Here is a 13,124-nt window from a genome sequence, read left to right as displayed (position 1 = left end):
ATAACACTTGCAGAAGTCCGGAAAAGAGTTGCAATAAGGTTCTGTGACGATTGTATAAACTTACCCCTTCCCTCGCTAAAATCGCAACAAGAGTTTGCCCTTCAAAATAGCCAATCACCAAACGCCCCGCATACATATGTTAATCAGGTGGCTATTGTCTTTAAAAACTGCTGTAACCCCTGCTCGGGGCTCCCTCGCTCTCTCGACTGCCTGTGGTGCTGGGGAGCCCATTTGCGCAAACGTTTTATTAAATATCCTCTTGCTTTTGCATCTACTGGGCTGGAGTTTTGGGTCTTTGGGCGACCACCCGAGCGCATTGGATTCCAAGATTTGGGGCCCTTCAAAACATTTTTTAGAAAACTACATTTTCTGGATATCTGTTTGTACACACACCACACACACACACACACACGACACCTCGAAATGGTCAAGGAAGGCTATGAAGGGAATTCTGTTTGTGTATCATTTCAAAATTTATTTTTCTTTCACTCAGGAATCAAAAATCAATGTCTGAGGAAACCTGACATCCAAAGCTCCCAAGTGGACAGGTGAATGACAGATCCCTCTCCAGGGCTTCTGACCCATGGAGTCCTTCAATCTCAGAATATGAGGAAGCAACTGAAGGGACCAGCTGGCCAGAGGGTTCCCCCACCAGAGGAGGAGAATCCCAGGGTACGCAGAGGTTGGGATCTGGTAGGACTCAAGGATCCTTCTTCATGCACACTGACTGGATAGGGACATGGACAATTCTGCTTCTGTAACTTAAAGGACCATTTCCATCTTGTGTTATGCTGACCTGAGACATCCTCAGTAGGTCTCTGTTCTATTTGGGGTCTTGGAGAGACTTTATGTCTCATTAAATGAAATATCTGACCATGCACTTTTGGTGAAACCTGGTTCACTATCTTCTCCTGTGTCCTACAGTCTAACATCGCTCCCAAATACAGGCTTTGGCACTATGATGTGTCTGAAATATTTCACAATTAATGACATCCATGTCTAAGTTTGTACTCCATTTCAATATTAAAGTAAGAATTGAAAATCTGTTATTCAACTGATCTGTGATATATTCTACTTGTGAATTCTGCTGATCCAACTAACAAATGTCTTTACTAATCACAGGTGAAGTGCAAAAACTGTGGGGCATTTGGTCATATGGCAAACAACAGGAAGTGCCCTATAAAGTGCTCAGGTATGACCCTGACTCTGCAACCCATTGGCCCAAATAAGGAGAACCTAGTGTCTCAGAGAGAACAGTATCCCATGAACCCAGGGCCATTTAGGAAGACAGAGCAACAGAAGGAAGCAAAAATAAAAGGTAAGTCAGGTGAACGTCATTGAAAGTCATTCTGGGCATTGAAATGTAGAGAGGAGATGAATCTCCATCTCTTAAACAATGACCGACCAATAGCCTACATAGAAACAGAAAGAGCCCCATGTTATCCAGGTCTCCACACCGTGGAGCTCTGCCTATTTCTGACATATCACTGAGTTGTAGGAATAGGGTACATCTTGGAGTTTGATCATGACAGGCAGAGAAGCAATGAAACCTACTAGAAAGTACATAGTGGAAAATTTGCTGGGCAATCTGAGTTTAGAAGAAAGCCTTGACTAGAAGAGAAGTTCAGAATCAGTGTAGCCCCTGTGCTGTTCAATGTGATTGGAGGTAGTGGTGGACAGGAAATGAACACAAGTAAACTTGCTAATTTTTTCTGCAGGCAAGATGAGTTGCAAAGCAATGCTGTCCTCCAGAAATCTCCTAGGAACCTCCAAGGGAGGCAGAAGCACAGCTGGAAGGACATGACTGACTTCTGTGAGGATCTGAATTTCATGGCTGGCCCATGCTCTGCTTCTCTATGATAGCCTTGGTTTTCTTGACTCACATGGCCCTTTCTGAAGTTTGAAGAATTAACTAAAACTTTGATTAAGTAGAGTTGACTCTCATTTCCTTACTTTCCCTGCCCAACCAATGCCCAGCCAAGCTCTGAGTCATGGGGGACCCTAGGTTGTTCCCTCTGCAAGACGATCTGGATCACACCAGCACACTAGAGTCACTGGTGAAAGCCTTCCTGTTGCTGCTGCCACCGCTGCATTCAGGTGCCCCCATCTCAGTGAGCTGTTATGTGTGCACCTGCTGGCTTCCATAGTTTAATTTTCCCTCTTTTAAAATGGCACCTATCCTCTCTCAGTTAGATCATGGGTTTTGATTTGTATAGATTTGTTTGAATTGACTCTGTTCCTCTACCTCCCTGGGACCACAGGTGACCACTAGCAAGCATCAGCCACCTTGGGCTCCAGTCTGTACCCACATCATTTTCTCTTTCTATCTCTATCCCCATGGATTGGTACAGTCCCTCTACCCACATGCCTCTGAAAAATGCAGCCATCTTTGGCTCTCCACACTTCCAGGCCTACAGACTCTCAGGCTGTGGATCAGCACTCAACACACAGGGCTTCCCATGGGGCTCCCTGGGATTTTTTCTCTACAATTCTCTGCCAGCTATATGCATCCTCCACAATTCTCTTCACCATTTCTCTGAAACCCAGTGCAAGGGCATCTCCTTCATCCACCATTTTTCCATCTGAAAAACTATCTTTTTTAGGTGACACAAAATGATGAGGATGACTTCAAAAGTGGAATGATGATTTTGGAAATATTTTGCAGTAACTTAAAATGTTTCCATCAAATATGATATAGAGTCTTGTTTCATAGTTCCATGAACTGTTGAAATCCAAGATGTTTCAAATTGATTGTGTCATTGCCTTATTTCTGATTATCACAAGGGCAGTTACATATTCCTCCGTCAAATGCCTGTTTGTCATTATAATGTGACTCAATTTAATGCATTGTGTTCCCTAATTTTATTTGATTTGTTTTCATTTTCAATTTATGCTAAGGAAATCCCAAGCTTATTATTTGTGTTTGTCTTTTCATACAGAAAACAAGTAGGCCTATGCCTGTCCACAAAGCTAATAAGACACAATGGTCTTGGATCCTGACCTCACAAGTCACCCACCCATCCAGAAATCTACCCTGAAACCCAGTAGATCTTCACTTCTCCTAAAAGCACCTGAACTGAGTCACTTCTCAAGATATAGCCAAAAGAAAGGTGAGGAGGTCAAGGCAGAAGAAACCCAAATCATGAACACTGCATCTTCCCTAGGTATTCTAAAAAACCATTTCAGTCTCAGAAGCTGTCAGGGCGTGAGACCACACCCTAAGGCCCCTAATCCCATGAAGGGCTGGAAGCTGATGGGTGGGTCCTGTAGCAGGTCCAGGGTGTGGCGTGCAGTGTGGACTAGAAAAGGTGGGGGGAGAGGACCGACCGGGTGAACCTTGGAGGACAGTCTGAGAGACGGAAGCATCTTGCTGCCTTGTGACAGTGGCTCCTGGAGACATGATGGCTGCTTCACCTCTCAAGGAAGGTGAGTTCTGTAGTGGAATGAGAAGGCCATGCCAAGGTGGCCACTGGCAAGCGAGCGTCAGTTAGTCAGGAATGGCTTTGAAACTGCCTGGCGACAGGCTGTGATTGGATGGCTCTGGAAACTGCCTGGCAACAGGCTGTGATTGGTTGGGGTATAGACCGCCCCTTGACCAGATTGGCTGGTCTTGGCTATATAAGCTTTGTATCAACTGTAATAAACGAGTCTGCAGGCTGCTCGCCTCAAGCCTGCTCTCACCGGACTCCCGGGGTCTGTGTGTTGACTCCGCGCCTCTTGCCCCCACCACGCTGCTCTTCTCAGAAACGAACCCACTGCTACATTGTAGAGAATTCAACGATTCAACGGCTACATCTGGCGCGCCAACGTGACTGAGAAAGAGACAGTGTGTCGGACTCGGCGAGGTCCCCCCTGGATTTCGGCAAGTAGGCCCCTCGGTGTTTGGTGTGCTGTTCGGTTCTGTGAGGGTGAGCACAGAACCCCCTCCTACGCCCCTTTCCTTGTCCTTGTCCTCGGTCTAAGTGACCCCAGGTTAGCACACACCGCCCTGAAGCGTACGTCGCTTCTCGGCTCCTCCTTTTACTTTCGGTTCGCCCGGCGAATTCACATAAGGGACTGATCATCCCAGAATTCGGAACCAAGTCATCTTCCCTCATTCGAGAGAGGTGACGCTCCGGAGACACCGTGTGGGCATACGGCCTTGACCTAACAAATCAAGGAAGTCCCCCACTAAGCACAGGACATACGTACGATCTGATACACCACTATCTGTTTGTCTAGCATAGGGAAACCTCCCACAAAATGCCATCCACAGCTGAGGTGCTAGGAATTTGCTTTGTTACGGTAGCAGTGCTATACGTGTCTTTCCTCTGGCTAGAGTTGGCGTACCGTGCCTCTCTTAAGCGCTCAGACATGGGAAAGATACCCCCCTCTCAGAATCCTGTGCAGATTATCAAAGATAGTGAATCTGTGAGTGACAGGAGCCTGATACTCCAGGTCCCTGTCTCACAGACAATGGTTAATGACTTAGGGAGAGAGAGCTCTGACAGTGAAAAAAACAACGTAGCAAACAAGGTAGCAATGCCTAGTCAGCTACCCCCCACATACCCGTGGGATGAACTAAGAGGACCTCTATGCAATAACTCATGCAATGTCATCCCATCTGCACCCAGTGAGGATCCCCACATTTGTGGCAGTCCTCGGGCACCCCAAGCTCTCAGCGCAGCCGCTAGATCCCATGCCATCAGCATGTTTGCTGCTAATGTTGAAGTGTACGCAAAATTCAGGCCCTGGATTCCAACGCCTGTAAAAAGGCTTCTATTAACCAAGGGTCGAGGATATGCTTGTGTCTTTCCAGAGAATGCAGAACAGCCCATTTGGGTACCAGCCAGAAACATCAAGCCTGCAACTGACAGCCAACCAGAACCAGCTGAACAAGACCGAGACTACGCCTTGTTAGCAGATGCACCTGCCCTATCATCCTACCCTAAGAAACTGCCCAAAGCCACATCTGTTACCATTGTGTACCCCACTAGCTCTGGTCAGCCACTCCAATAGCCCACAGCCTGTGTGCGGTCATGCCATTCCTGATAACCATTATTCCTCATTCCTACCCCTATCTGAGCAAGCAATCCTGTGGTCTCTCGATTTGAGCGCTGGTTAGTCAACGACGGGTAAGATCCCCTGGGGGACAACCTAAGACAGGCACAGCTGCGTACGGAGACCACATGGAAACGGGGTCAACAATGGTATGGCCAAGAATCATGCCTCCCGTTGCTCAAAAATAAACGAAAAGGGGGAAATGTAGTGGAATGAGAAGGCCATGCCAAGGTGGCCACTGGCAAGCGAGCGTCAGTTAGTCAGGAATGGCTTTGAAACTGCCTGGCGACAGGCTGTGATTGGATGGCTCTGGAAACTGCCTGGCAACAGGCTGTGATTGGTTGGGGTATAGACCGCCCCTTGACCAGATTGGCTGGTCTTGGCTATATAAGCTTTGTATCAACTGTAATAAACGAGTCTGCAGGCTGCTCGCCTCAAGCCTGCTCTCACCGGACTCCCGGGGTCTGTGTATTGACTCCGCGCCTCTTGCCCCCACCACGCTGCTCTTCTCAGAAACGAACCCACTGCTACATTGTAGAGAATTCAACGGCTACAGAGTTCCACTTGAATGACTTGCACAAACTCCCACTTGCACATTCTAACTCCGATGGGGATGATGCTCATTGTGGTGTTTGTCTCCCAGGGAAATCACCAGCCTCACCTCAGAAAGAGCTCCAGCTGCAAAGTGATCTGGCTTCGGGGCCGACCCATCTGGCTGCCAGTGCAGGAGCTTCTCTGAGCTGCAGCTGGAAGAGACCTTATGGCATTGGGGCCGGTCTGCAGAATACGGGCAACACCTGCTACCTGAATGCAGCCCTGCAGTGTCTCACGTACACCCCACCCCTCGCCAACTATATGCTGTCCCAGGTGCATTCTCAAAGCTGCCGTCGTGCGGATCGCTGCATTCTGTGTGCCGTGGAAACTCACTTTCTCGGGGCCCTCCACAGTCCTGGGGACGTGATCCAGCCCTGTCCAGTGCTGGCTGCTGGCTTCCACACAAACAGGCAGGAAGACGCCCACGAATTTCTGATGTTTGCTCTGGATGTCCTGAAGGCAGCAGGTCTGCCTGGGCTCATGAACGGGGTGGCTCCCCAAGAGGACAAAGCTCCATCCCAGCAGCTATTTGGAGGACACTGGAGGTCTCAAATCCAATGTCTCCAGTGCCAAGGCATCTCAGACACCTTGGACCCTTACCTGGAGATCGCGTTGGATATCCAGACAGCCGACAGTGTGGAGCAAGCTTTGCAGCACTTGGTGCAACCTGAAGAGCTGGATGGAGAAGACGCCTATCACTGTGCTACCTGCCTAAAGAAGACAGCTGCTTCCAAGACACTCACCTTGCAATCGGCTGGCGACGTGCTTCTCTTGGTATTGAAACGGTTTTCTGCTTTCACGGGTGAGAAACTGGGTGGACAAGTGCGCTATCCCGAGTGCCTGGACATGAGACCTTACATGTCTCAGCAGAACGGGAGGCCACTGCACTATGTTCTCTATGCGGTTCTCGTCCATGTTGGCCGCAGGTGTCAATCAGGACACTACTTCTGCTATGTCAAAGCTGGCACTGGCCACTGGTATAAAATGGATGATGCTAAGGTAACTGCCTGTGACATCACTTGTGTCCTGAATCAAAGGGCCTACGTGCTGTTTTATGTGCGGAAGAGTGGATTTGGAGGAGAACATGGGACAGTGTCTCCAGGCAGGGGACCATCCGACTTTGAGGCTGACAACACACACGGCCAGCACACACCAGGAGAGCTGGAAAGGCCTTCCCCTAGTGAAGCTGCAGAGTCCGAGGAGCACTTGGAGCAAACAACTCAGGAATTCACCTTCGATCAGTGGCAATCCCTCCAAGCCCAGAACTGACCAACAATTGCACTCAGCCTCAGGACAGTGGAGCCCACGCTGCCTGGCAATGCGATCGTCATTCACCAGGCAAGATCTGCCGCAGGGATGAGGAAGCACCATCCTGACCAGGAAAGGTCCCTGCTGCACGGGGCTGCTGGGCACATCACTGAGCAGGTGGCCATGAACCCTGGCAACCTCCCTCGTCTTGGAGGAAGGAGCAAACCCCCCAAGAGGAAGAACAAACATGCCAAGAGGCCTCTGTTGTTGCTGTTCCGGTGATGTTAGTGAAAGAGTACATCCCGGTTATGTGGTTGGGTGACAGTGCACGAGTTCCGTGTTTGGAGTTGCAAGTGCAAAGGGTTTGTCCTTATTAACTGTCCTCGGGGGGAATTGGAATCTTAGGTTGGAACCAAATGGATATGTCTTCTGCATTTGCAAGGGATGAGAGACTGTGTTTTGTGTGAGGCCACAAGGTTGGATAGAGATGTGAGCTTTCCAGCGTGTCACTAAGCACTTGTTGAGATTGCAGGCACAGAACTCTGTGCTTCATGAAGGCATTCTGATGCCGCTGAGAAAGATGGGGAGTACCGGCCTCCTTCTCGTTGGGCTACAACCCAGAATGCTTCATGCTTTCCTCTCCATCACCTCTCATGGAAGTCTGGTGACAGATTGATTTCTCTAAGTCAATAGCCAGGGCGAACCGAACCTCCTGGCCCTCTCTCTTACCACAAGGTATGGCCTCAGGTTGTCACAGTCCCTGGCAGTTTCGTTTGACCTCCTAGGAGCCTCTGGAAATCAACCGTTGTCTTTAAGCATCAACAACATTGTGTGGTCATCCCATGCTACTGAACAGGAGCCCTTAATGCTCCACAATTGCCCCAGTTTGTGTTTGTTAAATTCACAACTGAAATCACAGTGTACTAACCTCCACACATGACCTCTGTCCTTAATGAATTGCATTATGAGAGTTAACTGTGAACTGTGTTTTCAAACAGGTGTGTGTGAGCGTGTGGCTGTGTGGGTGTGTGTGTGTGCCATGTTTGAAATAAAGTAAACCATTACAAACTGTAAACCTAAAACAAGGAAATTAAAGTATGCCTTTCTAAGGGTTTACCCAATAAAGAAACCTATTTTCAACGATGAGTCTTTCCAGCGTTCTTCTTTGTTTCATTTCAGAAATGGAAGCATGTATCAACACATCATGGAGGGGTCAGCACCGTGGCATAGCAGGTCAAGCTGCCACCTGCCGTGCTGGGATCCCATATGGGCACTGGTTCGAGAGCCAGCTGCTTGACTTCCGATCCAGCTCTCTGTTATGGCCTGGAAAAGCAGGACAAGGTGGCTGACAACCTTGGGCCTCTGTACCTACAGGGGAGACCTGGAAGAAGCTCCTGGCTCAAGGATGTGGATAGGCACAGCTCGCCTGTCGTGGCAATTTCGGGAATGAACCAGTGGAAGGACAATCTCTCTCTCTCTCTCTCTCTCTCTATCTCTATCTCTATCTCTATCTCTATCTCTATCACTTTCACTCCTAATCCCTTCTTGGGTCCCTCCCAGTGCCTCTAATTAACTGCACCTTTCAAATTGATATGTAAATCTTAGAAAAGTTGTATAGGGGCCATGGCTGTGGTGCAGTGGGTTAACGCCCTGTCCTGAAATGCCACCGGCAACCCATATGGGCGCTGGTTTGAGACCAGGCTGCTCCACTTCCAATCCAGCTCTCTGTTATGGCCTTGGATAGCAGTAGAAGATGGCCCAAGCCCTTGGCCACCTGTACCCGCATGGGAGACATGGAGCAAGCTCCTAGCTCCTGGCTCCGGATTGGTGCAGCTCTGGCCGTTGGGGCCAGTTGGGGAGGGAGTAATCGGATGGAACCCTCTCTCTCTCTCTCTCTCTCCCTGTCTCTCTCTGTCTCTCTCTGTCTCTCTCTCACTCTGCCTCTCCTCGATCTGTGTAACACTAACTTTCAAATAAATAAATACACATTTACAAAGAAGAAAATATATCGTAGTGGAGAATGGGACGGGGAATGGCAGATGAATGAGGAGAAGGGTTGGAAGGGTTGTATTCCATACATCAAAAGCTTCTTTGGAGAATATGTCAATAATTGCAAAACGAAAAAAAGTGAAAATGTTCCTTTATTAGGGCTCCAAAAAAGAAACACAACAAGCTGCTTTCAGCCATCAGTCTCTCCAGCATTCTTCTTTGTGTTCCTTGAAGAACTCCAAGGCACCTAGAAGCACATCATGGCAACCAAGTCCCACAAGGCAGATGAAAGCCGTATCCTTCACATGCATCTTCCCCAGGTAGTGTAATCAAGTGGCTAAAGGCCCAGAGGCTGTCAGGGCGTGAGACCACACCCTAAGGCCCCTAATCCCATGAAGGGCTGGAAGCTGATGGGTGGGTCCTGTAGCAGGTCCAGGGTGTGGCGTGCAGTGTGGACTAGAAAAGGTGCGGGGAGAGGACCGACCGGGTGAACCTTGGAGGACAGTCTGAGAGACGGAAGCATCTTGCTGCCTTGTGACAGTGGCTCCTGGAGACATGATGGCTGCTTCACCTCTCAAGCAAGGTGAGTTCCACTTGAATGACTTGCACAAACTCCCACTTGCACATTCTAACTCCGATGGGGATGATGCTCATTGTGGTGTTTGTCTCCCAGGGAAATCACCAGCCTCACCTCAGAAAGAGCTCCAGCTGCAAAGTGATTTGGCTTCGGGGCCGACCCATCTGGCTGCCAGTGCAGGAGCTTCTCTGAGCTGCAGCTGGAAGAGACCTTATGGCATTGGGGCCGGTCTGCAGAATACGGGCAACACCTGCTACCTGAATGCAGCCCTGCAGTGTCTCACGTACACCCCACCCCTCGCCAACTATATGCTGTCCCAGGTGCATTCTCAAAGCTGCCGTCACGCGGATCGCTGCATTCTGTGTGCCGTGGAAACTCACTTTCTCGGGGCCCTCCACAGTCCTGGGGACGTGATCCAGCCCTGTCCAGTGCTGGCTGCTGGCTTTCACACAAACAGGCAGGAAGACGCCCACGAATTTCTGATGTTTGCTCTGGATGTCCTGAAGGCAGCAGGTCTGCCTGGGCTCATGAACGCGGTGGCTCCCCAAGAGGACAAAGCTCCATCCCAGCAGCTATTTGGAGGACACTGGAGGTCTCAAATCCAATGTCTCCAGTGCCAAGGCATCTCAGACACCTTGGACCCTTACCTGGAGATCGCGTTGGATATCCAGACAGCCGACAGTGTGGAGCAAGCTTTGCAGCACTTGGTGCAACCTGAAGAGCTGGATGGAGAAAACGCCTATCACTGTGCTACCTGCCTAAAGAAGACAGCTGCTTCCAAGACACTCACCTTGCAATCGGCTGGCGACGTGCTTCTCTTGGTATTGAAACGGTTTTCTGCTTTCACGGGTGAGAAACTCGGAGGACAAGTGCACTATCCCGAGTGCCTGGACATGAGACCTTACATGTCTCAGCAGAACGGGAGGCCACTGCACTATGTTCTCTATGCGGTTCTCGTCCATGTTGGCCGCAGGTGTCAATCAGGACACTACTTCTGCTATGTCAAAGCTGGCACTGGCCACTGGTATAAAATGGATGACGCTAAGGTAACTGCCTGTGACATCACTTGTGTCCTGAATCAAAGGGCCTACGTGCTGTTTTATGTGCGGAAGAGTGGATTTGGAGGAGAACGTGGGACAGTGTCTCCAGGCAGGGGACCATCCGACTTTGAGGCTGACAACACACACGGCCAGCACACACCAGGAGAGCTGGAAAGGCCTTCCCCTAGTGAAGCTGCAGAGTCCGAGGAGCACTTGGAGCAAACAACTCAGGAATTCACCTTCGGTCAGTGGCAATCCCTCCGAGCCCAGAACCGACCAACAAGCGCACTCAGCCTCAGGACAGTGGAGCCCACGCTGCCTGGCAATGCGATCGTCATTCACCAGGCAAGATCTGCCGCAGGGATGAGGAAGCACCATCCTGACCAGGAAAGGTCCCTGCTGCACGGGGCAGCTGGGCACATCGCTGAGCAGGTGGCCATGAATCCTGGCAACCTCCCTCGTCTGGGAGGAAGGAGCAAACCCCCCAAGAGGAAGAACAAACATGCCAAGAGGCCTCTGTTGTTGCTGTTCCGGTGATGTTAGTGAAAGAGTACGTCCCGGTTATGTGGTTGGGTGACAGTGCACGAGTTCCGTGTTTGGAGTTGCAAGTGCAAAGGGTTTGTCCTTATTAACTGTCCTAAGGGGGAATTGGAATCTTAGGTTGGAACCAAATGGATATGTCTCCTGCATTTGCAAGGGCTGAGACACTGTGTTTTGTGTGAGGCCACAAGGTTGGATAGAGATGTGAGCTTTACCGCGTGTCACTAAGCGATTGTTGAGATTGCAGGCACAGAACTCTGTGCTTCATGAAGGCATTCTGATGCCGCTGAGAAAGATGGGGAGTACCGGCCTCCTTCTCGTTGGGCTACAAACCACAATGCTTCATGCTTTCCTCTCCATCACCTCTCATGGAAGTCTGGTGACAGATTTCTCGAAGTCAATAGCCAGGGCGAACCGAACCTCATGGCCCTCTCTCTTACCACAAGGTATGGCCTCAGGTTGTCACAGTCCCTGGCAGTTTCGTTTGACCTCCTAGGAGCCTCTGGAAATCAACCGTTGTCTTTAAGCATCAACAACATTGTGTGGTCATCCCATGCTACTGAACAGGAGCCCTTAATGCTCCAGAATTGCCACCGTTTGTGGTTGTTAAATTCACAACTGAAATCACAGTGTACTAACCTCCACACAGGACCTCTGTCCTTAATGAATTGCATTATGAGAGTTAACTGTGAAATGTGTTTTCAAACAGGTGTTTGTGAGTGTGTGGGTGTGTGGGTGTGTGTGTGTGCCATGTTTGAAATAAAGGAAACCATTACAAACTGTAAACCTAAAACAAGGAAATTAAAGTATGCCTTTCTAAGGGTTTACCCAATAAAGAAACCTAGTTTCAACGATGAGTCTTTCCAGCATTCTTCTTTGTTTCATTTCAGAAATGGAAGCACGTATCAACACATCACGGAGGGGCCAGCACCGTGGCATAGCAGGTAAAGCTGCCACCTGCCGTGCTGGGATCCCATATGGGCACTGGTTCGAGAGCCAGCTGCTTGACTTCCGATCCAGCTCTCTGTTATGGCCTGGAAAAGCAGGACAAGGTGGCTGACAACCTTGGGCCTCTGTACCTACAGGGGAGACCTGGAAGAAGCTCCTGGCTCAAGGATGTGGATAGGCACAGCTCGCCTGTCGTGGCAATTTCGGGAATGAACCAGTGGAAGGACAATCTCTCTCTCTCTCTCTCTCTCTCTCTCTCTCTCTATCTCTATCTCTATCTCTATCTCTATCTCTTTCACGCCTAATCCCTTCTTGCTTCCCTCCCAGTGCCTCTAATTAACTGCACCTTTCAAATTGATATGTAAATCTTAGAAAAGTAGTATAGGGGCCTTGGCTGTGGTGCAGTGGGTTAAAGCCCTGTCCTGAAATGCCGCCGGCAACCCACATGGGCGCTGGTTTGAGACCCGGCTGCTCCACTTCCAATCCAGCTCTCTGTTATGGCCTTGGATAGCAGGAGAAGATGGCCCAAGCCCTTGGCCACCTGTACCCGCATGGGAGACATGGAGCAAGCTCCTAGCTCCTGGCTCCGGATTGGTGCAGCTCTGGCCGTTGGGGCCAGTTGGGGAGGGAGTAATCGGATGGAACCCTCTCTCTCTCTCTCTCTCTCTCTCTCTCTGTCTCTCTCTCACTCTGCCTCTCCTCGATCTGTGTAACACTAGCTTTCAAATAAATAAATACACATTTACAAAGAAGAAAATATATCGTAGTGGAGAATGGGACGGGGAATGGCAGATGAATGAAGAGAAGGGTTGGAAGGGTTGTATTCCATACCTCAAAAGCTTCTTTGGAGAATATGTAAATAATTGCAAAACGAAAAAAAGTGAAAATGTTCCTTTATTAGGGCTCCAAAAAAGAAACACAACAACCTGCTTTCAGCCATCAGTCTCTGCAGCATTCTTCTTTGTGTTCCTTGAAGAACTCCAAGGCACCCAGAAGCACATCATGGCAACCAAGTCCCACAAGGCAGATGAAAGCCGTATCCTTCACATGCATCTTCCCCTGGTAGTGTAATCAAGTGGCTAAAGGCCCAGAGGCTGTCAGGGCGTGAGACCACACCCTAAGGCCCCTAATCCCATGAAGGGCTGGAA

At 49.6% G+C, this 13,124-nt stretch overlaps 2 protein-coding genes across 2 annotated transcripts; both read left to right on the top strand.

Moving 5' to 3' along the window:
• Window positions 1-3,401: 3,401 nt before the first annotated feature.
• On the top strand, window positions 3,402-6,903 carry LOC133765408 (ubiquitin carboxyl-terminal hydrolase 17-like protein 13). Its single transcript, XM_062198973.1, has 2 exons — window positions 3,402-3,426; window positions 5,684-6,903. Exons 1-2 carry the CDS (start codon window positions 3,402-3,404, stop codon window positions 6,901-6,903), a joined length of 1,245 nt encoding a protein of 414 aa, XP_062054957.1.
• A 2,526-nt stretch (window positions 6,904-9,429) lies between these two features.
• LOC133765407 (ubiquitin carboxyl-terminal hydrolase 17-like protein 13) lies at window positions 9,430-11,025 on the top strand. Its single transcript, XM_062198972.1, has 2 exons — window positions 9,430-9,454; window positions 9,545-11,025. Exons 1-2 carry the CDS (start codon window positions 9,430-9,432, stop codon window positions 11,023-11,025), a joined length of 1,506 nt encoding a protein of 501 aa, XP_062054956.1.
• The last annotated feature ends 2,099 nt before the right edge of the window (window positions 11,026-13,124 follow it).

This window comes from Lepus europaeus, chromosome 8, assembly GCF_033115175.1.
Source record: "Lepus europaeus isolate LE1 chromosome 8, mLepTim1.pri, whole genome shotgun sequence".
NCBI classification, from domain to species: Eukaryota; Metazoa; Chordata; class Mammalia; order Lagomorpha; family Leporidae; genus Lepus; species Lepus europaeus.
Note: the sequence above shows the minus strand (reverse complement) of the source record. Positions and strands in the feature narration are given on the sequence as shown.

Coding starts and splice junctions, on each gene's coding strand:
- LOC133765408 (XM_062198973.1), top strand. CDS start 3,402: ATGGCTGCTTCACCTCTCAAGGAAG. Junction 3,427..5,683: donor TGCTTCACCTCTCAAGGAAG/GTGAGTTCTGTA, acceptor TTTGTCTCCCAG/GGAAATCACCAGCCTCACCT.
- LOC133765407 (XM_062198972.1), top strand. CDS start 9,430: ATGGCTGCTTCACCTCTCAAGCAAG. Junction 9,455..9,544: donor TGCTTCACCTCTCAAGCAAG/GTGAGTTCCACT, acceptor TTTGTCTCCCAG/GGAAATCACCAGCCTCACCT.